Genomic DNA, 21,554 nt, shown 5'->3' with positions numbered 1-21,554 from the left:
CTTTGTCACACTAAATTTCATTCAAATTATTATTATCTGACGTATACGTTTAATCTGAATAAACAAAGAAAACAATTGAAATGATAAAAAGTCAAATGGTCAAGATAGCCGTCGCTTATCTTAAACTAAAAAAAAAATGAAAAAAATAAATGAATAAGTAACGAATTATATTATGCTCTTTTTCTGTGTCATTGTTCGAAATGTAGCCTGATACTTATATACAAGCATGCCATAAAAATAATAAAAAGGTTCAACATTTGTTGCGATTTTTTTTTAATTCAATCACTCGAGAAAGGGTTATTTGTGTAATGTAAATGACAGAGTCTTCTATTAACAAAATTACGCCCTTTGTTATTGAGAACGTACATTATATCAATATGCTTTGTTTTCTGTATAATCTGTATGCAAAGTTCCCGGGTCGAGTTACAATTTAGGCTTTTCAGTCTGAAGCTACTATATTACCGTTTTTAGAAATAGAAAATGAAAAACCTATTGCATTTTTTTTATAGAACAAATTGTCAGCAAAAGTTATTTGATTCACATTTAATATCATTTCTGCAGTGCATAACCAACGTCTATTTCTTCTTCTTTTCTTGTCGCTTGAAAATCACCTTTTCAAGTCCCATCATCGGCGCCTCAAAGGCCATAGAAGTTATAAATGCTGCTGCATATGACAAGGCAAGATGTCCTAAAAATTCATATATCTACAAGTAAAAATGTCGTGCTTAATTGATTTAGAATTGTTTTTAATTTATCAAAATACACAATGTATTTTATATATCCTTCAAAATTAAAGTTTACTCAAGTAGTATTTTTATTAACGAGCTTATTTATTTATCGTGTTTAAAGCCTTTTTTAAATTAAAAGAAAAAAATGTAAGCAAGTGTCTTGCAATTTCAAAGTTTTTCATAAAAAAAGAAATGACCAGTTTGGCACCACAAAATATCAAGAAATTCATCCTCAGCGGCGTTCGTTGCGAAACCATTACTAGCAAATCTATATGATCATATTAGTATTGCACAACTTGTTCACGGGTGCTTCTGAAATAGTCGTCTATAGATACAGATTGTACAATAGAAATTTAAAAGTGAAAAACCACAAAAATATAATTTTGATGAAAACGCAAATTGGCCAGACACTGTTTTTGCCCCACTTACAATTTCTGTATCAGTAAAATGAATCAGTCTTCGTCTTGTCAATATGTAGTAATAGATAATAGGAGGATGAACAAGGTATGCACAATATGTAAGTCTGCTAAGTGGAATAAAACCTTTCCAGGATAATACTGTATTCACATAACCTATAAAAGGGAAAAGCTGTATTGAGTAATACCATCTAACATACATCAAACCTACTGCATGTGAAAAAATACTTGGGATGAATTTTGTTTAAATTTATTAAACTATATTTGTAACAGAAAATATAGTTAAAAGGACAAATATATACAAAGTACGATGTAGATTTTGTTCCAAAACGCCAATATAAAGTATTTAGCATCCATTAATATTTAAAAAATGTCATAAAGCAGGTTTAAATAATCTTTTATAATAGATAGATCACACTGTGTGAAGAATGTTTCAAAATTATGATAATGTTTAACAAATCTAGCGCTTATAAACTTGATACAGTTGCACTAGAAACAATCAAAATATAAGTTTGTACAACTTATTACCTCCATATCCATGAGCACATGCAAATATCACCCAGGAGACTGCAGCGCCCCAAACGGTTCTGTGCACCGAAATGTAGAATGACGACACTTCTTGTGACGGACGATTACCGTTAACGTCATCATATATACCGTATAAAACTGCACATGCTAATACAGCGGCAACTAACCAACAAAATAAATTAACAAACTGAAAAAGAGATACACTTCAATAGAAATTCTGTTTTGAAAATATTATTTAAATACTGATGGTTCTTATACGGAATGTTAAATTGAACTTTCAGAAGTGAATAACAAAGAGCTTCTTACATATGCTAGAGTAAGACAAACTTGTCTTCTCAGTTTTTCATTTCCTTTAAAAATATATATACATATATAACATAGAAAATATGGAGCTATTATTAACAGTTTAGATATACGTTATGATAAAAGGACAAGAAGATGAAAGTAAACTAGTCAGCCACAAAAAAAAACCCAGAAAATTTAATGAGGATTCACACTGTTATCCCACAATGATACACATAACATGTGGACATATAATTATGCCATCTAACTCCAAGTCAGCTATTTTCTTTTTGAAAGTGTTCACATGCACATATAATGAAAATGCTCAAATCAGTTTTCATCAATTGAGATAATCAGGGGATTCCGAAACTTAAATCTTTATGATAAAAGAGAAACGGAAACATCCTGTAAAAGGTTCAGCTAATTTAAAGATTACATACATAATATATAATCATATAAATATGAGGGGCCTGATGGGTTATTTTCGTTCTTCGTGATCGGCGCATTTTTGCTATCGTGATCCGTTTTTCTTTTTTTTTTCTTCTAAAATCTGATTTATTGCACTATTGCTGTTATAATGAATACCATGTCTACAGCATTTGACAAGGCACCCCTGTAGTGTTAGTTTTACTGAACAAACAGGGAGATTGTTCAGTAAATTAATAATAATAATAAATGGTTAGATTACATTCTATGTATCATAGTATGTATACAGATTACTACAGAAATTAATTTTCGGAAAAAAATTACATAAGTGAAAAGCTTTGACTCTGTATATATGCTAGTTGATCTGGTCATGACCTATTGATTAAGGATCACACGATATAGGCAAATTAACAGGCGAAACAGTTTGTATACATATTAATTATGTTGGAGTACATGCTTGGTTGCAAATTGAAGTACATTATATTAGTCTATTTATTTATGAATATGTGATATATTAAACGAAGGATGCTTCTAGGATAGTAGAAGTTTAATATTTTTTCCGTGATCCTTTTTTCTACAGATTTTTTTTCTCATATTTCCGTGATCCGTGATCATGGAAATTCATTTTCTGTTAATCGTGATTGACGAAAAGATCAACTCGTGAATCGTGATGAGACCCCCCCCCCCCCAAACCAGGCCACTCAAATATATCATTACATTAGATGTATGTTTCATTATAATACGTTATTCTGATTGGCTAACTGCAATCTCGCGTTATTCCTTAATCAACTGCATGACACATTAAAATTTATCATTCATGATGACACGAGGTCCCATAATAAAGTGCACAGGTAAATTTAATAAAAACTTGATAAAAATCGTGTTTTCATGATCATAACTAAAAAATGTAATTATAAGTATGTATGCTTGTAACGCCATAGGATTGTAAAAGTGTTGACCCATGCGCACATTTTTAAAATGAAGCGCTTCCACGCTTCATACAAAATGTATTTCGGTTAACGCTTTTACGCCCCAACGAAGTTACAAAAAGAAGCATTAAATTCTTAAATAAAGACTTACTTTATTTATTTTCAACTTTAAATCTGTTTTATAAAGCAGATATCCAGTAAACATTCCCACTAAGTAAGGTCCCATTCGGAAGTAAGGCCTGATGTAAAGTTCCCCCCAGTTAGTCGTATCTCCTCTGAAATAATAATACAAATTAATTAAGGTCCGCATTTATGAAAAGTAGCTTCAAACGTAGATGCTATTAAATGACGGACACGGGGATATACATAATTCAGCCATTAACCAAATGTGTTTGTGCATTTTATATTTGTCGTACAGTGCGGTTTTCAAATTAGTATACAAGTCTCAAGATTTTCAAAAATGCAGATTCGTTTAAGATATCGTTTTTAACACAAATGACCAAAGATAATGTTCCATCTGCAATACCACAATACCGGCCTCTGTTTATCGATTGTGACGTCACAGAACGCGACGTATCACCAGATTAATTTTACTCGCCGTGAACAGCATTAAGTGGAACAGCAACTGCATATCCATCTGCTTTAGCACCTGTATTTCACCTAGTTCTTTTAATTGGCAACATATGCTTTTGTTTTTCCTTTTGATTTTCAGTTTGGTTTGCTTTCAATAGTTTAAACGATATCTCCGAGCTTGTATGTCCTATCATGTTTTACCTTGATAGAGGGTTGCTGCTCACAAGGAAATTTTTAACCAAGAGTTCGAAATGATGAATTGATATCATCCCTTTAAATTATTAAACGTGTTGTTTTTAATTTCAACAGCACTAGATTGATACTTATCAGTTCCCGAGGGTACATCAGCTCAGAAGTCAGTCCTTCAGTACTGACATGATTTATTCATTGTTTTTTTTTTCTTCTTGTAGTGTTTTAGTGTCTTTTTTCTCCTTTAAAAAAAAATGAATTATGGCATTAAGTTATATTTACCCATCAAACATTGACATTGGAGCATTCCATGTTGTTGCCATAACTCCCGTTGCTACCAATGTTCCAGTTAAAAAAGCTAATAGTACAGCAAATCCAGCTAGTTGAAAACTAAATACATATACAATATATGTGCATTGTCGGAAAATATAAAATGTATTTGTACTCGGAGCCTCGCTTTTCATCCTGTTTCTAAAGATGTCTCCCTTTGGTGCAAAAATGCCATTTTTTGGGCATTAAAATTGAAATATCTTTTTTAACTCATCGGTGACCTATATTTTTTATTATAGTTTTCAAATAAGCTGTAAATAAACTAAAATATTGTTAAATTTAAGCGATTTCTGTAATTTAGTTCTTTCTTTATTTCGATATCACCTGTATTTCTCCTATTAGTTCATCAGAAAAAAAAGGACATTAACACAAATTTTTTTATTTCATTTTTCCATTAAGTATAATTTTTATGATAAATAAAATTTAGAAAGCAAATGGGGAATGTGTCAAGGCGACAACAACCCGACCATAAAGCAGACAACAGCCGAAGGCCACCAATGGGTCTTCAATGTAGCGAGAAGCTCCCGCACCCGGAGGCGTCCTTCAGCTGGCCCCTTAAAAATGTGTATACTAGTTCTGTGATAATGGACGTCATACTAAACTCCGAATTATACACAAGAAACTAAAAATGAAAATCACACAAGGATAAAGTTCATTTATTAAAAAAATATAGCGAAATCCTATATTGGAAAAAAATATATATTTATACCCGCGAGCCCTATTATATGATTTTAAAGAACTTAGGATTGAAAGTTTAACAGAAAAAACTACATAAAAATAAAACTTTTTTCTAATGTTGGTTAACCAAATTCTTTGAAGTTTTTGTAAATTTCAAACGTTAAAGTTCAATTAAAGTTGTCATTTTTAAATTTTTTCCAAGATTTTCAAAGATAAAAAAATCTTGCGAAGATTGAAAAACTAAATGAGTTCTCTCAGAGTTCCAGATTTCTGACTTGTGCAATAATGTTTAACCATTGAATTACATTCAAACTATGACATTTAAAATGCCTTTCTACTTCACATTCCAACAAGTACGGATATTCTTTTCGGGTGAAAGTTAAAATAAAACAATATCATATGTCTATAACTGTATTCAACCTTTCAAAAAGTACCACATAGCTTCTCAAGACATAAAAGGAAGCGGTATATTTCAACAAGATCTTGGCATAAAACGAGAGGAAAGCTTCATGTTAACAAGTTATACCCACTTAAAAGTCTTAACTCACATGTACGCAACCGCATCACTACTTCATAGTATATTTCTTATGTAGCAGTGGTAAACAAACAGCATTAAAATACACACACACACACACACACACACACACATATTTAAGGTAGATAGGGTGACTTCCTCCATCTTGGATTTGGAAATACCAGAAAACAAGGACTAGATCTTTAATAGAATGAGCAAATGTTTAGAGAAGTAGGTAATTCATGTGTAAGACCTTTCATTTCAATATAGAAAATTACATGTTTATCATACTTATGGTTGTATTTTACAACAAAAACAGAAAACTTTTGTTTGATTAATTTTTTTCCAACTTTACCACATAAGGGAAGGCAACTCAAATGCAAGGGCAGATAATTCAGATTAAGGTACTTTTACAATATAATGTGTTGGGAATTTACCTATTTTATAATGTAGAAAGAAATTGGTATGGTGACCCCATTTTTTCTTTTTCTTAACTGAAAGCATACTATAACAGCTATCTTCTCATATGTTATCTCAAAGTTCTATGGTGTAGTTTACGCTTTATTGCCGAAAATTTGGTTTTCCATGCAAAATCTATACAAACCTGTTAATTTTGAACACCATGTTGCGTAAAAATAAGCCCCGTGACCAATTCTTTTTTCTTTTTTTTTTTAAAAAGCATGATATAAACTATATTTTGTCAAATTATTGAAAAATTTTATGGATTATAATTTAGACACCCCAGTTACCTTAAGTTTGATTCATATTGTATGTCATAAAGCATAATTGTAAGCAATTTTGTTGAGTTGATTAATTTCTTATTTCACTTCAACAATTCAGTTTATTAAAATACTTACTAAAACAGCGGAAGTAGTATTAAAGGACTAATTACAAAAAACTGCATATCATTTGCTAAGTACCAAGCCCATCCAAAGCACTGAAAACAAAATTTGAATAGTAATATTTTATATATAAGTGTTTCAGTAGACAGTTTTCTTATGCTCTGATAATAAACCAAGACTAGTATCAATTCCCAGTCATCATTAAGTATTTACCTATTAGGACTTTCTACCAAAAGAAATGCCTGTACCAAGTTAGGAATATAACAGGTTTTTTCCATTCGTTTGGTATGATTGAGGGCTTAACAAGCTTTCTGTTTTGAATTGTCCTTTGAGTAGTATTTTCATTATTTTATTTCTTTCTGTTTGAAAGGAAAGTGTATGTTGATAAACGCCAAATCAGATACCTTCGTTAATGGAAACAACACTGAGACGATTTAATGTAAAGAGGTCAAATTCAGTTTGAGAAAAAGATGACATTGTGCATACATGTATATTTGATTAGAACACTTAACTTTACCTTTAAAGTTCTGAAGAGAAAGAGACACCCCATCTCAATGTTTATGCTGATGTTGTTGATAAAGCCCGTACAATTAAATACGATCCATATGAACTATTTGACCCGTTGAATAAAAATATGTTTAAATATAATCAATTTAATTCAGTAGCAAAATCTTAATATATTGGTTTATATAGTACTTACATGAATGATCATTTTTGGAAAATTAAAACATAAATAAACATATATTAGTTTTCTCGTTTGAGTTGTTTACATTGTCTTATCGGGGTCTATTATAGCTGACTATGCGGTATGGGCTTTGCTCATTGTTGAAGGCCGTACGATGACCTATAGTTGTTAATGTCTGTGTCATTTTGGTCTTTTGTGGATAGTTGTCTCATTGGCAATCATACCACATCTTCTTTTTTATATTGTTATACATATGTACAGTTATGAGAACTCATAATACTAAATGCTGTCGATACTGTTTGCTTATAGTTTGCCATTGCACAAGGTCGTGCGTTTCTTCAGACTGTTTTTGACGTCTCAACAATAAATCCGTTGGAAGTAGACTCATTGGTACTTTAGTCAAGCTAGCTTTGAGATACTGATAGTACTCGTATTTTGGTGCTTTGTTTCTATTGCTTTTATGTTAGTTGTTTTATGCCTTATACCGATAGTTTGTTTTATTTAAAATTGCAACTGAAGTTCAACGTTTATTTTTATGGTGTGCTATCACACCACTGTTTCGGGTTAGGGGAGGATTGAGCGCTCACAAACATGTCTAACCCCGCCACATTCTTTATGTTTATGTACCAATTATGGAGCTTGTTCTTTCATAGGCCTTATTTTAGTTTTCGTGAATTGTTATGTTATAGAATCGGCTGTTGATTTTCTATATTTCATGTCGGGGCTTTCATAACCAATTATATGGTATTGGTTTCTCAAGTAGATAAAGGTCGTACATTCTAAGCGTCTCCTTATCTCTGTATATTTTCTGTTCTTCCTTTGTAACATTTTGATTTTGATGCCCAATTTATGGGCATTTTGTTTTCTGGTCTGTGCGTCCGGCCGTCCGGCCGTCCGTTCGTTTTTCCGTTCGTCCGTCTGTCCCGCTACATGTTAAAGTTTTTGGTCGAGTTAATTTTTGATGAATTTGAAGTCCAATCAACTTGACACTTGGTTGACATATGATATGGTCTTTCTAATTTTAATACCAAATTAGAGATTTTGATCCCATTTTCACGGTCCACTGAATGATAGTGCGAATACTTGAGACACAATCTTGTTAAAGACTCTATCTACTTGAGCCATTGTCCCGATGTTATAGTAAAATGATCTATGAACTGTCAAACATACCGAATCTTCTTGTTTGTCAAAAAAGTTATTGATGTACAGCAGATTATAGTACCAAGACGTTTTACAGTAATTATACTCATTTCCGTCTTTTTTCCATTGAGGACCACTACCGGTATATGGAAATAATGAAACATAAACCATCAATACCAACATGTATGGAGGGGTTAATCTGGAAAATAGTAAAGTCATACACCAGTTAAATATGAATGAATGAGATATGAACTTACCGCTATAAGCCAGCACCACAATGACACAGAAAAAAAATTGTGTAATGAACGATTTTTTCATGGTGGGTACACGAAGTTTTGACAACACTACATGCAATAAGCTGTAAATAAGTAGCGAATGTCATTTTTGTAATTTTGTATCGCCTGAAATGTTCATTTATTAAACAGATCAGAGTGGTGTTTTTGTTGTTTTTTATTTCAATAAAATATGAAATGCAATTGAATATTTATTAAAGTGATTTTGAAACAATGCATTGCAATTGTAAGACAGGTTTGGCTGGAATCTTTGAAAATCAATTGAACAGATCACAATTGACCAGACAAAGTGTTTGAAATATTGTTTAAAAATTTAGGTGGAAATGTCTGAAATAGTGAATATGACTACTTTGAAGAGCGGTCAGATTAACATGGAAGTTGATTTCATATTCTAAAGACTGGCAAAACACGATTAACAAGTGTTATTCTTTTTTTTTAACATCTTTATGTCTTTGAGAGTCTTATTGTGTTACATTGATACATACCATACATATCCTCTCTAGATCATAAACTAGGTCTTACCTCCAAAATCTATGGAAATAAAACATTCCCCAGTTTAGTTTTCCTCGTTTCTTCGCCATTTCCTTCATCACAAGGTATGTCAATAACAGGCCACTAAAGAAATAGGAAATAAAACAAAACATTCATTACGTAAGTAATGTTTCAATAATCTAATAATTTTAGGAAATAAATCTGAACTGTAGACATTGACATTTGAGCTGCGTGTTTTACGTATTTTTAGTCGATTTGTTTTATATCATGTTGTAGTCATCAAATAATTTATTTTCTTTTCAAAATTGTCAAAATTGTTTTTCGTTTTTTATACAAATTAGACCGTTGGTTTTCCTGTTTTAATGGTTTTACACTAGTTATGTTTTAGGCCCTTTATAGCTTGATGTACGGTATGTGCTAAGGCTCCGTGTTGAAGACCGTACTTTGACCTATTATGGTTTACCTTTACAAATTGTGACTTGGATGGAAAATTATCTCATTAGCACTCATATCACATCTTCTAATATCTATATACAATCTTAAGATATTAATTATTTCCAGTTGTTTTAATTGAAAGTAAATTTTCAATTGTCGTTTGGTGTGCATCAGTCATTGAGTTTTAAATTAATTCTTACAACAAAACTGATAAACATTCTAGGAAAAATCTGTTTCCATTTACCACGACTTTGTACTAGTTTTTTTATTGTTTACCTCAAAACAAAAAAGGTGTCCACTGATACAAGAGCGTTACTAACTGCAGGAAATGTAACTCTTTTCATCATTTCAGGAAGAAATGTACCGACATTATCTGTAAATGAAAATACCCAGTATAAAATATTAAAAGTAAACACAAAAAGAATAGAAAACTCTCTTTTCCAACTTTTTTTAGTTGCTATATCCCAAAGACATGACTTTGCTTTTGTCACAATCGATTTATGATTTTCGAACAGCGGTATACTACTGATGCCTTTATTTATGCATATGCATAAGAAGTTAACTTGTATGTTGCAATAGAAACTCATCAAAGATCTCAGGTATGGAACAAAATACCCATCACTGATGCTCGAATAAAAAAAGGTTAAATGTTTAAACTAAGTCTGAAGTTGTAGAGTATTTAAACATCATAATTCGAAAAGTTTTGCCAATGTAATACATTCCTAGTGTAGATAATCCTTAGTATTTCAAACAATTCAAAGTTTTATACATATATGTGACCATATTGATGATAATTCATGTCAACACTATGTTATTATAAGACCAATGATTCCACTGCTACATATCATGTTATGTACATGTAATAGTATACGTTTCCGGTTTTTTTTTTAAATTTTAAGGATAACCTCGTAAATTTAAGTGCAACCAATAATGATTGTAATTTATTTGTTAATTAGATGACGTCGTCTATGATCGCTGTATCACAGTGATTCATTTTTAAATTGTTCATTAAAGTATTGGCATTATTTAACATTAAATTATAGTGGTTTTGCATCAGTTAATGGTGTTTTATTACATACACACTCGAGTTGCAAAGATTAATATTACATGCAAGAATTATTAATACTACTAAAGGACGATACCGATTTCAATGAGCCGCAACTCCTTGAAACCATACAAAGTTGGAAATATTTGTGATATGACGTATATTTTTTTTTTTTTGAAAATATCCAAATTCGGAGGGAGAGATCCGATTGCGCCATTACTTTTTCTCCAATGCTACGTTTGCACCACATGTTTTAAAGTTACATGGTGTCATTTACGCCAAAAAAAAAAAACAACATAAAATTGCGCCAATTAGAAGAAAAATGACTTCCCTCCTCTTTAATTCGGACGTGGAACCGACAGTTTACACGGCAAATGTTTCCTTTTCTGAAACATGTTTTCTTCTTACTGCTGCTACATGGGTACTTCCCAATTTAATGTATGTAGTAGCTTGTTTATTGTCCAAACACACAAACATTGAAGGATGAAATGCATAAAAGTTCGTAATAATGCCAAATAATAATAATGCCCATAAGCATGGTGGGAACAAAGCACTGTGTCATCAACATATTGACTAAAACATAGTCAGCAAAAGCTTCTATTTTCTTCTTTATTTGCATATCTTTATCAAATATTCAGCAAGTTTTATTCTCTCTCTGTACATTGACTGTCTACAGATGCTCATCTTCATGGTGAAATATATCCGAACATATGATACTTTTATGATATATATGTGTACAGGTAAATTGGGGCAAATGAGTTCCGAAAATTGGCGCAATTGATACATTTGGAAAACAAAATTTGGCGCAAATGATACCGCTGAAAAACAGTAATTGGCACAAAAGTACTGCTGCAAATGCTGAAACCGTTATTGATCTGTGTTTTATTTGCTTTTATGCATGCTTTGTCGACGAACTGCAACTTCTTTTTTCATTCGATTTAGAAGGATTTTTTTCCATTGCTTTACTCATTTTGATTTTTTTCGGTAATGTCCACATATTTTACGTAGCTCATACAGTTATTTAGTTAAAAGGATGAAAACTACTGAAAATTTTGACACTTTGTCATACTTTTTTAAGGGTACTTAAATTTTTTATGTTAAAACCGAGATGAATAGGGTCTTTTGCATGACGTTTCTCATTTTCATCTTTTTGAAGAAATAGAATTGAGTGCATGAATCGTTTCCAAATTTTTTCTGTGTGCACCTTATTTCTGTGTCGACGCCCTTTGTTTCAACACTTGCCCAATTGTACTGCAATTTTGCTGACATCTTCATGCCAGTGATATATATATTAATCAATTGAACTCCGGTTTGAATAATTGTTGCAACTGTTTAATTTGCCGTCATACAAATTTTGTATATATTTTTTCTTCCTGAAGTATATAAACTGTATCTTAGTTGTGGAAATACATTTGACGACGTATTTTACGATTGAAGCAATTGCTATGTTTCTAACTTCCTATCAATATTTAGAAAAAAATAAAAAAATCTTACCAACATCAGAAAGTACAAATATATATGAGTGTCCTAGTATAACCCAAGTCATTGATATAAATCTGATTCCATTGATAGCTGTCAATGAACCTTCAGGTTGATGCGTACTAAGAAGTTTTGAACCATTAGTATATACAGAAAAGGCAAGCAGGAGTTTTCCAAATATTCCTGAAATTGTAAATAGTAGTAACATTTTAGTTCTAGACATTTTTATTTTTAGACAAAGTTACATTTGGATATATACAGTTTAAAAGAAAAGACTCATAATATGTATTATGACAAAATGCTATCTACCCACTGCAACTTATATCTAGTATAATGAATTTATATTTTATACAACATGATAAATAAATCTGTTTCATATGATCATGCCTTCTTTCAAATCAGTTATGTGATAAGCAAGAAAATGAAAGTTGAAATTAACATTTTGAACACAAATGTTAGTCATACTTGATTGATATATGGCACCAATATTAGCCATACCTTAGGTAATTGACACAAATGTAAGCCATATATGGTTAATAACTGACTTGTACGTTAGCCATACCTGATCATGTTAGACATACCTGATTGATAATTGACACAAATGTTAGCAATACCTGCTTGACAATTGGTACAATGGTAGCCAAACCTGGTTAATGATTGACTTGAATGTTACCAATACCTGGTTGAGATACTAGTAGACACATATGTAAGCCATACCTCGTTTATAATTGACGCAAGTGTTTGCCACACGTGGTTAATAATGGATTCAAATGTTACCCATATCTGGTTGAGAATGTACACATATGTTAGCCATACCTGGTTGATTATGGACACAAATATTACCAACACCTGGTGGATAATGTACACAAATGTACCCATACCTGGTTGATAATGGACACAAATAATACGCATTCCTGGTTGGTAATGGACACACATGTTAGTCATACATGATCGAGAATGAACACAAAAGCTACCCATAACTGGTTGATAAAGGACACAAATGTCAGCTATACCTTGTTGATAGAGGACACAAATGTCAGCTATACCTTGTTGATAGAGGACACAAATACTAGCCATACCTGGTTAAGTATTGACAGAAATGTTAGCCATAATTTGTTGATAATGTACACAAATGTTAGCCACACCTGGTTAACAATGGATTCAAATGTTACCCATACCTGGTTAAGAATGGACACATATGTTAGCCATACCTGGTTAAGTATTGACAGAAATGTTAGCCATAACTTGTTGATAATGTACACAAATGTTAGCCACACCTGGTTAACAATGGATTCAAATGCTACCCATACCTGGTTAAGAATGGACACATATGTTAACCATACCTGGTTGATAGTGGACACAAATATTACCAACACCTGGTTAACAATGGATTCAAATGTTACCCATACCTGGTTGATAATGGACACAAATAATAACCTTTCCTCGTTCATAATGGACACACATGTTAGCCATACATGATCGAAAATGAACACAAATGCTACCCATAACTGGTTGATAATGGACACAAATGTAACCCATACCTGGTTGATAATTGACAGAAATGTAAGCCAAACATGGTTGATAATTGACACAAAAATTAGCAATACCCACTTGAAATATGACACAAATGTAAGCCATACCTAATTGATAATTGTCATATTTTAGTCATAACTGGTTGATAATGGATACAAATGTTAGTCATAACTGGTTGATAATGGACACACATGTTAGCCTTACCTGGTTGATAATTGACGCAAATGTAAGTCATACCTGGTTGATATTGTACTATCTGATCACTATCTGTGAGTAATGGGATTTTCTCGTTTGCCTCAACTGCAACTATTGCATCGGGTCCCTTTTGCTTTGCGGCCTGTTGCCACTTAGGCCACTGTATTAATGTTATATCGTATGCAGTACCAGCTGTCATTATGGTTATGAAGAAGGATATAACCACCCTAAAAATAAGTAGAAGTACTTTTTGTTGAAATAAACACATTTGTTTGAAAATACCCTTTATCATCGTTGTTTTTATTATCGTTCAACAAAACACACCAAATTTGTATATTTGAACAAAAGTAGGATTACGGGATATGACTGATAGTAGTAGATATTAATTATTTATTAATAAAATTAAGTTGGTCTTCTGGAGCAGGAATTCTTCTATTAAACATACATAAGATGTAATATTTCTCATCTTAAACATATATAGTTTAATATCAATTTTACTTCACGACTACTTACAGTACGATTACAGCCCTAGTATCATACGGTCTATCTGGTTCTTGGCATTCGGCTTGGTAGGCTATAAATAGGTTGTTTGTCACATTTTTCACAGCTACAAGTACAATTGAATGAAATATCAATGTCAATGTAAACAATATTTCATGAAAAGATAGTTTTAAAATCCAAATAAGTATATATACATATATTTTATATATTAGTTCAAAACGTATGTGTATATTGAAATATTTGAAATATACTGTACAAATTCAAATTCAAATTCAAATATACTTTATTGCTAATCAAAGTGCCCCCAAGGAGCAGAACAATCAACATTAATTACATACAAATGATTACAAGTGATTCAATATGATTAAGACACAATGTTGTACAATATATGAATTGAATCGGTTTCTAACAATTTCCAAGAAATCATAATGTAAGTGATAACTATCTAATACGATAATCTATTAGTACACAGTTTGTACAGAAGTTTATCACTAGGGTATATAATCACCTGATAGTTATGGATTCTGCCAATTTGACAAGATTATGGAGGTATGGGGCATCCTCCAATGAACATTGACAAGGATATGGAGGTATGGGGCATTCCCCGATGAACATTGACAAGGATATGGAGGTATGGGGAATCCCCCGATGAACAAAACCAGTACATGCACAGGGAAAACACCAAAAAAGTAAAGAAACAAATCTTGTATTGGTGTTCTTTATCTCAAGATGTTTGCATTATATGTTTCTTGTACTGATAATACTCTCATATTGTCAATATTTTTTCTGTTGATTAAACATTACAACATTCAATAACATACAAGATGCATTTATTTTGAGAAATTTTATGCAAATATTGGAATTAAATCATACATACCTATATCAATTAAACGTTGTGTGTCATTGACTGTGCAACTGTTTGGCATACACATTCCAATATTTAACGGTGTGTACTAAAACATGTTCAATTGCGATTAAAATTTGCTAACCAATTTATATTTTTGCAATCATTTCGTTTTGCATTAAAAGTAAAGTACTTGTTATTGCGAGGATCTAAGACGTAGTTTTTAAGGTATCTAAAATTATCACTCCTCAGCATTTTTGTTTTCAATTTCGTTTTTTGATTTGCAAAATAGTGAAGATACGAGCGTCAACACCAATAAGTCGAAAAATGTAGAGCGCCATAGCGGCGAGTAAAAAAGACGAACAAAATAACTGTCTATATAATTCAGATCCATGAAAATGTATTATGTCATGCTATCTTTTTATTTCTTCCCTTGGCCTTTGTTTTTAATTTACCTGTTTCAATACATTTTGAACAAGTGACATGTTGTACAATGCTTAGTTTCATAATTATTTCGTTTAAGAAAATAACTTGTTGCTATGACTATGTAGCTTTGTTTTATGTTCTCAATTTAAAAAGTCATGAAGACAGACAATAATGGCCGGTAAAAATCCGTTCGTCCCGTAACTTGGGTACGTTTTTTTTTTAACTTTATGTCAACGAAATGCCCGGACTTACCGGAAGAGCAATGTTATTGCGATTGACTGTTACTTTACTACCCCAATATATAAGATCAAGTGTTATGTCTCACCAGAGGTAGTACTGGTGGTAAAGCTTGTATGTTAACTACGGTAACCATGCAATATTGTGTTCCAAAAGCATATGTTAAATTATTAGCGACTGTTTGACCTTCAATGTCTAGACATTCTTCATAGTCACCGAGCCATTTGAATCCCCCGCCCAGCAAATTAGCAGGGGGTTTACCTGCAGAGTCCAACACTGAAAACAAAAAAGAAAAAACATCTCGTTAATCGTACTGATGATTATTGTAGTCTTTCTATCATAACTAGTGGAATATAAAAAGTCTTCTCCCTTCAATGTCAAAAAACATAATGAACGAAATTTGGCTCTTAAAATACTGAACATGAATACATCGTATAGGTACCAATTCTTTGTTTATGTGTCACACTTGTCCAACTAAAAGACAGACATAAAAAGGAGTCTGAACCGAGTAATACAAGTTGCGTCGACATGTGTATTATCATACGATTCAAATTTAAAATATCAAAACCAAGAAGATTTTAGACAGACCATAGGCACCTGAGTGTAGGTTTATAACAAAATTAGCATGTATCTGGTTACTTGAGAGCATCGGATGTTGTAACGATTGACAAGTTCATTACATAACCATGTAAGTTATATCCCTCCATTTTGTTTATTTACATTTTTTTCTTTGTATGAACAGAAAGCTCACTTGAAACTATATTCATATTAAAAGTTATTTGTGAAAGGGTATTCTTCAATGTTAGTGATTAAAAGTTCCTATATTTAGATAATTCATACAGAGACCTAATGTCACTCAATGTTTAACCTTCGTGTCATTTTTCTTGTTGGACGATCATTTAGCTTGGAAACTGTATTGGTTATTCTCTTAAATTTGTCTTTTTAATTTCAGATTTATGATTTTTCGATGTTTATTTTTCCTTTTTTTCTTTTGTATGTTCATGATCTGCCTATTTTCTCATTTATGTCTTAATATCTTTAAAATTTATATAGATTTCGACTGATGATAACTTCGATCTCTAAATAGGCATTTGAATCTTGTTTGAAATATTGTATCAAACAGAGATTTCAATCTTTTAATATCTTTGATTCAAATGCCTATTCAGAGATCGAAGTTATCATCAGTCGAAATCTATATAAGCTTTTTTGTCTTGTTTAAAAACGTCGATCATTCCTAGTTTAATCTAGTTTTAAAACTAGTTTGAACGATTTTGAGTCCTTTATTAAATACAGACTTACTTCTCAGTGCCCAAAATTGTTGCTGATTTATTCCTTCAATTATTCCATTTGCATGAATTTTACAAAGTTCTGATATATCTGGTTCAGGTGGCTTGGTTGGTTCTTGGTTTGAACTGGTGCTAACAAGACCTGGAATTTCTGTCACATTGTCTGCCGCAACACTTATTTGTGCTGTTAACTCTTTTCGCAGACTGAACATGGTTCTAAGATCTGTAGCTTTGCCTATAGATTCGGCCATTTGTGCATATTTCAATGGCGATTTTTTTATGTTATACTTCTGTTCTTGAAAAAGTTTGTTCACATGTAAAAAATTATCTATATATCCCTGGTTTTGATTTAAAGAATAAACTTGGAAAGTGAAAAGAACAAGACACGTGACAACGGACAGATTCATTGTAGGAATATTCCCCAGATCTGAGTTTGAGATTGATCACCTTAGTGTTCACAAACTTGATTAAAATTGAGGTATTTTGTAACTTTACTTCGCATAATATTTACTGATAACTTGATATGTAAATATTTTCATTCTGACGTTTATCACAGTTACAAAGGACAGTGTGCATGTATATCTCATAAATGATGACATAAACATGTGACATGAAGGTTAATAAAGAGACGTTCAATTTTATATATTGCACTAAACTTAATTTTTAACCGACTAATTAAACTCATCTAGTTTAATTTTAAAATTTTATGTTTAAAAAAACATGAAAAAAAATACAGAAGAGACAATGAAGTGAAAAGTTTATTAGTTGATTGATAAATTGTTGTTGTTTAACAAAACTTTCATAACGGATTTATATTTCCAAACTTGTTTCCGAATCCAATATTTGAACTGCATGTAACATTGTTAAACTAACATAACTTTCGGCAAATTTTCTTTGTCATAGCGGCTTTCGATTATTGGTTGAGAGAACTATCATCCTCAAAAATTAATATGTAAATATGATTTAAAAAAAAGATAATGAGTAAACTCAGGTCAATGTCAGATTCAGATTTTATTAGTTTATTTCTATACGAATATGTTAAGCTCGGATTCATGGATACTTTTCATTGCTGTAAAATTGATTGATAAATTATTTTATTATCAACACTAAAATGACTTCATTTGAAATAAGCTATTTGCTTATATGGGTCACCATTGGGTTAAAGACATTAGTTGTTCCTATATAACAATCATTGCTATATTTAAAGGTTGCCTTATGTATTTCTATATATTGCCTTTACCTGAAAAAATATTATCATTATTATTATTATCTTCTGTAACAAAAACATCAAGATCATTAAGCAAAAAACGAAAACTAATCTTCAGAATACTTATAAAACCAGTGGGCATAAAATATAGTCTTTATACCCATAAGATGTTGTTTTTCACTTAAACCACCGGTCATACATATTGATAGCGTGATAAAAGAGATAAAGAAGATGGGTCATCTTCTGGGACAAAAATATGACGCAACGGTTAAGAGTTTTTTTATAAATCTTTCGTCATCGATGACGCGTTCTCACCAAACATAATAATATTCCAAAAAACTTTTTTCTAGACGTACTTGATATGCATTCAAACATTTCTTTTTATTCTTTCAGAATTGTTTCACAATTGTTGACCGTTATCTGAAATCTGGATGCGATTGATAGTAGTGAAATATTTCGATAATTTCGAAGTCGAGCTACTGGCGCATCGTTATTTTTTTTTTTTAAATTCATTTAAGTACACTTGTATAATTGGATATGATGAAGAATAAATTAATATCCAGTTAAAAAATTCTTTAAAAATTAAAATTTAAATGAAAAAAAAAAAAACTTTTAAACAGAATAATTGTCGAAATGCGCATCTGGCGGTATAAAATGTTAACTTCGTTTAACTTTATCACTTGACAACGGTGTGGACTGTTATTGACCGATTTGCGCTTTTGTGATAATCCCGTGGTATCTTCTGTGTCTTTTCTTTTTTCTTTTCATCTTTTGTATTAGTGGGATAAGGGCTAGAAAAAAATTGAACATCATTTTTTTTTATTTTAGTTTGAATGCATTTAATTGACATTTAGACCGACAGATCACTCGAAAATTGATGGCATTTTGTTTTGCCTCGCCTGCGACGAACATTAAAGAATACGAGACACAGGGATTACTACCCGACTGTGGTAAACTATTTGTATAAATTTTTGTATTTAAGAAGGTATGAGACCTGGTTGCTTCATACTTTATATATATTAGGTTCCTTATGTTTCAGTCGCTCATTTGTCAATTGTCCTTGACATCATTTTCATGGTTCAGCGACTGCTCAAGAAATGCATTGGTAATCTTTCACGTAAATGGCTCAATAATTATGAGAAATAGGATAAATTTATTTTGTTTATGGGTTTCTTGCAACATCTACGTGTCTGTCATTTAGACTAGATTCATCTTGATCTCAACCACATGTTTATGGATTAGATATCAAAATTAAAGTGTATGAAAATGTCTGTTTCGCATATAGTATAACCTTAAGACAATCATATGTGGAGTATGGTATGATTGCAAGGTAAGCATCTGATCATTCTGGGTTCATCTGACCTTGCTCGACCTCACGTCCAAAGTCATTGGGCAATGTGAAGTATTTTATTTTATTTATTTTGGTAAAATGGTACAATTCCTTTTGTTAAACCTGTATTTTGCTTTGCATACTTTTGTTTGTGTTCTTTTGTTTGTATTTTTTTTAATTTTTTTATTGTGTGGCTATTTAACAGGATGTCGCCTTCCATTATGACGTATTTCGGTTCACCTAGGATTGGTATTTGGTTTCTATTGTGAAAAAAGGGGCTTCTTATATGTTTACTTCCCTGTAAATTTCATCCAACAACGTCATAAACTAGGAAAATTACAATAAATGAAAAACATAAAACTATTTTGATGGCTTTGGCTAACTCGTCTGTGAATTTTTATGTGCTAGTTTAGGTTGTTTTATGTACTAATGTGTCCGTTTTTATTCTATAGTTAATCACCACTTTGGTTTTATCATATATATCTATTATATTGTCATTTTATAAAAATAAAATACTGTTTGCAAAAGTATGAATTATTCTAAATAATAAGGATGTTCTTATCCCAGGCAGACGACCCTAGCCGTATTGGGCAAAACCTTTTGGAACTTTTGGTCCCCTGTGCTCTTCAACTTTGTACTTGTTTTGGCTTTCGAACTTTTTTCATTTGAACGTCACTGTTTAGTCTTGTGTGGACGAAACGCGCGTCTGTCGTATTAAATTTTAAACCTGGTACCTTTTATTAGCTAGTATTCGTGTGTTTCTCTGTCCTATATGTTCCCCCATTCATTTGTATTGTAGTCCTGTCATGTAATGTTGTCATTGTAATGTTATATTTAACATTGCCACAAAACCAGGTTCAACCCACAATTTGTTTCTAAAAATTTCCTGTACCAAGCCAGAAAACTGGGCATTGTTATATTATTATAGTTCGTTTCTGTGCGTGTTACATTTCAATGCTGTGTCGAGTTCTCCTAATATAGTTGATGCGTTTCACTCAGTAACCCGGATTTATTTATTTTTTTCCAATCGATTTAATATGAATTTTGAACAGCGGTATACTACTGTTGCCTTTATTTAGTGAGTTTGTAAACTGTAAATAAGAGAATCAATATAAAAAGAAAAGATTTGGTGTATTAAGGACAACAGTACAATTACAACTTATAATACTTATGCATATGATTTAAGCCATAAAAAAAAGAGTTGAGGTACACAGGCAAAATTGCAACGCATGTAAACGCATGTTTACCAGGAATTTACCGTACGTTTCTAAACATGTCAGAAACGCATGTTTGGAGCACCGTACGTTAAATACATGTTTAGAGAACGTATTGTTTACATGCGTTTATGGGAAACATGCGTTTGAAAACACATTGTTAACGCATGTTTATATGTGAAACATGCGTTTGAAGACACATGGTAAACGCATGTTCATGGTAACCATATGTTTGAGAACATATGGTAAACAGATATTCATAAACCGTATGGTAAACATATGTTTGGATGATGGTTGCTTTACTTCCAGTTGCAGGTCAGATGCATATTCAGGCTATGAGATCATGATAATCAGAAATGAGATCTAACCCTAATTTGTATAAGACTGACACCCTAACTCACAAAGTAACAGTTTGCAAAAAGATATGTCACACTACCTGGACACAAAATTCTGACTATGTGTTGATTCAGTCTTTGTTTTTACTTCTTACTGCTTTTTGCCTAGCAAAGCAGCTTATACCAGTTTTCAAGTCTTTGCATTGACTCGGTCCCTGTTTTAACCTTTAATAACCTCCTGCACTCAAGGCAAGCACTTTCAGACTAACTGAGGTGTTCTAATAACATGTAGGATATATGAACAAAACATGTCATGATTATCACTGAACTAGTATTGTTTTGGGGCCCGCTGAAGGACGCCTCCAGGTGTGGGAATTTTTCGATACATTGAAGACCTGTTGGTGACATTCTGCTGTTGTTTTTTCTATGGTCGGATGGTTGT

General features: G+C 31.9%; 1 protein-coding gene across 1 annotated transcript; it reads right to left on the bottom strand.

Moving 5' to 3' along the window:
- Nucleotides 1–8: 8 nt before the first annotated feature.
- LOC139513060 (nose resistant to fluoxetine protein 6-like) lies at nucleotides 9–17,522 on the bottom strand. The gene is made up of 15 exons (XM_071301173.1): nucleotides 17,040–17,522; nucleotides 15,829–16,016; nucleotides 15,111–15,186; nucleotides 14,246–14,339; nucleotides 13,775–13,959; nucleotides 12,020–12,187; nucleotides 9,757–9,853; nucleotides 9,076–9,168; nucleotides 8,291–8,459; nucleotides 6,451–6,530; nucleotides 4,354–4,461; nucleotides 3,461–3,584; nucleotides 1,673–1,859; nucleotides 1,158–1,300; nucleotides 9–704 (listed from the first exon to the last, which is right to left on the bottom strand). Exons 1-15 carry the CDS (start codon nucleotides 17,431–17,433, stop codon nucleotides 576–578), a joined length of 2,235 nt encoding a protein of 744 aa, XP_071157274.1. The 5' UTR covers nucleotides 17,434–17,522; the 3' UTR covers nucleotides 9–575.
- Between the last annotated feature and the right edge of the window lie 4,032 nt (nucleotides 17,523–21,554).

Source organism: Mytilus edulis, chromosome 2 (assembly GCF_963676685.1).
Source record: "Mytilus edulis chromosome 2, xbMytEdul2.2, whole genome shotgun sequence".
NCBI lineage: Eukaryota > Metazoa > Mollusca > Bivalvia > Mytilida > Mytilidae > Mytilus > Mytilus edulis.
The sequence above is the reverse complement of the archived record's forward strand: the minus strand, read 5'-3'. Positions and strand labels throughout refer to the sequence as shown.

Bases quoted from the DNA above. Each gene is read 5' to 3' on its own strand.
- LOC139513060 (XM_071301173.1), bottom strand. From the start codon at position 17,433: ATGAATCTGTCCGTTGTCACGTGTCTTGTTCTTTTCACTTTCCAAGTT. The intron at 16,017-17,039 runs GTAAGTCTGTAT...TTTTGTTTTCAG, and splicing joins ACAATTTTGGGCACTGAGAA to TGTTGGACTCTGCAGGTAAA. The intron at 4,462-6,450 runs GTAAGTATTTTA...ATATGTATTTAG, and splicing joins ATACTACTTCCGCTGTTTTA to TTTTCAACTAGCTGGATTTG.